Source organism: Silene latifolia, chromosome 1 (genome assembly GCF_048544455.1).
Source record: "Silene latifolia isolate original U9 population chromosome 1, ASM4854445v1, whole genome shotgun sequence".
Classification (NCBI taxonomy): domain Eukaryota; kingdom Viridiplantae; phylum Streptophyta; class Magnoliopsida; order Caryophyllales; family Caryophyllaceae; genus Silene; species Silene latifolia.
In genome coordinates, this window is record NC_133526.1 from 82,894,387 (window position 1) to 82,896,029 (window position 1,643).

General features: G+C 43.9%; 1 protein-coding gene across 1 annotated transcript; it reads left to right on the plus strand.

Annotated features, from left to right (window-relative positions):
* On the plus strand, window positions 1-1,443 carry LOC141649520 (alkane hydroxylase MAH1-like). Its single transcript, XM_074458210.1, has one exon. The coding sequence runs from the start codon at window positions 1-3 to the stop codon at window positions 1,441-1,443; it is 1,443 nt and encodes a 480-aa protein (XP_074314311.1).
* Window positions 1,444-1,643: the final 200 nt, after the last annotated feature.

Consider the following 1,643-nt stretch of genomic DNA (forward strand, 5'->3'; position numbering starts at 1 on the left):
ATGGCTGATTCGCTGCCATGGATTTTACTTAACGTTTATCGATTTCACGATACATCGTTGGGCTTCTTGCGACGTAGTAACGGGACCTACTTTCGTAGTGGGAGGTGGTTCGGAGCCAGTGACTTTCTCGCCACGTCGGATCCGGCTAACGTCCACTACATAGCTACAACTAATTTCTCAAATTACCCAAAAGGGGATGACTATCGCAAGGCATTTGACGTTATGGGGTACGCCTTGTTCAACAGTGACGACGACGACTGGAAGCAGTATAGGCGACTGATTCACAACCCTATCAAGAGCCGGAAATTCTTGAATTATTCAATCAAGACGGCCCATGCTAATTTGAACCATATTCTGGTTCCGATACTGAAGCATGCATCCGAACACAGTGACCGTGTCTTGGACTTGCAAGATGTGTTCCAAAGGTTCGCCTTGGATGTTACATGTAAGTCCTTGACCGGTCACGACCCAAAGTCTCTTGCGATTGACTTGCCAACGATGCCCTTCTTGGGAGCTATGGCAGATTTCGAAAGAGGCATCATTTACCGCATTGCCTTTCCTGAATTATTATGGAAGTTACAACTGATGTTACGTGTTGGCCCCGAGTATAGATTGAACCTTGCTCGTAAAGTCATCAACAGTTACATTAGCAACATTGTGTTCAAGAAAAGACACGATGTGTTAACCGAGAAATGTAACACTAACGAGGACGAGGACGAGGTCGAGGTTGATTTCTTGGAATTACTCATGAAAGATGTCATGAAAGACGGTCTTACCCAAATTACTCACATTAACGATGACGCGTTCTTTAAAGACATAACAATACAACAACTTATGGCAGGTCGAGACACTATCAGCTCGGCCATGACATGGTTCTCCTGGCTAATAACGACCCACCCTAAAGTCGAAGAGAAAATAAGGGATGAAATAGAGGATACAATTTCAGAAGCGAAAGCTAAAGGATGGCGAGTCTTTAACTCTGAGGAGACTAGTAACCTGGTTTACCTCCACGCGGCGCTTCTTGAATCCATGAGGCTATATCCACCCGCTCCATTCCAATACAAAACACCCCGCCAACTCGACACTCTACCTACTGGGCATCCGGTGTACCCAAAGACGAAGATACTAATTGCACTATACGCGATGGCGAGAATGAAGTCGCTATGGGGTGATAATTGCTCTGAGTTTGAGCCCGAAAGATGGATTTCGGATCGAGGTACGATTAAACATGAGCCATCAAGTAAGTACTTGATTTTCTATACGGGCCCGAGAAGCTGCATGGGCAAAGATGCGGCTCTGACCCAAATGAAGATGGTTGCAGCCACATTGATCCATAATTTCCGGTTCGAGCTCGTTAAAGGTCAGAAAATCCAACCGGATGTGTCCATGATTTTGCACGTCAAGCATGGATTCAACGTCAAAGTTCATAATCGATGGACATGAGAAAAAAACAGTTCAAAGTTTGTGATTCATTTGTCTCTGTCGTCCATGCATGCATTATTCCTTAGGTATTAGTATTACTATGAAAAAAATTTGTGTTCTTCGGAAGGATAGTCATTCTTACACTTAAAGACAATCAACAAAATGAAATATTATAAATACTTAAGGATAAGGAGTAGAGTCCCCGCAGAGGACACAAGAAT

What these genes read in the sequence shown, in the direction of transcription:
- LOC141649520 (XM_074458210.1), top strand. Translation starts at nt 1, where the DNA reads ATGGCTGATTCGCTGCCATGGATTTTACTTAACGTTTATCGATTTCAC.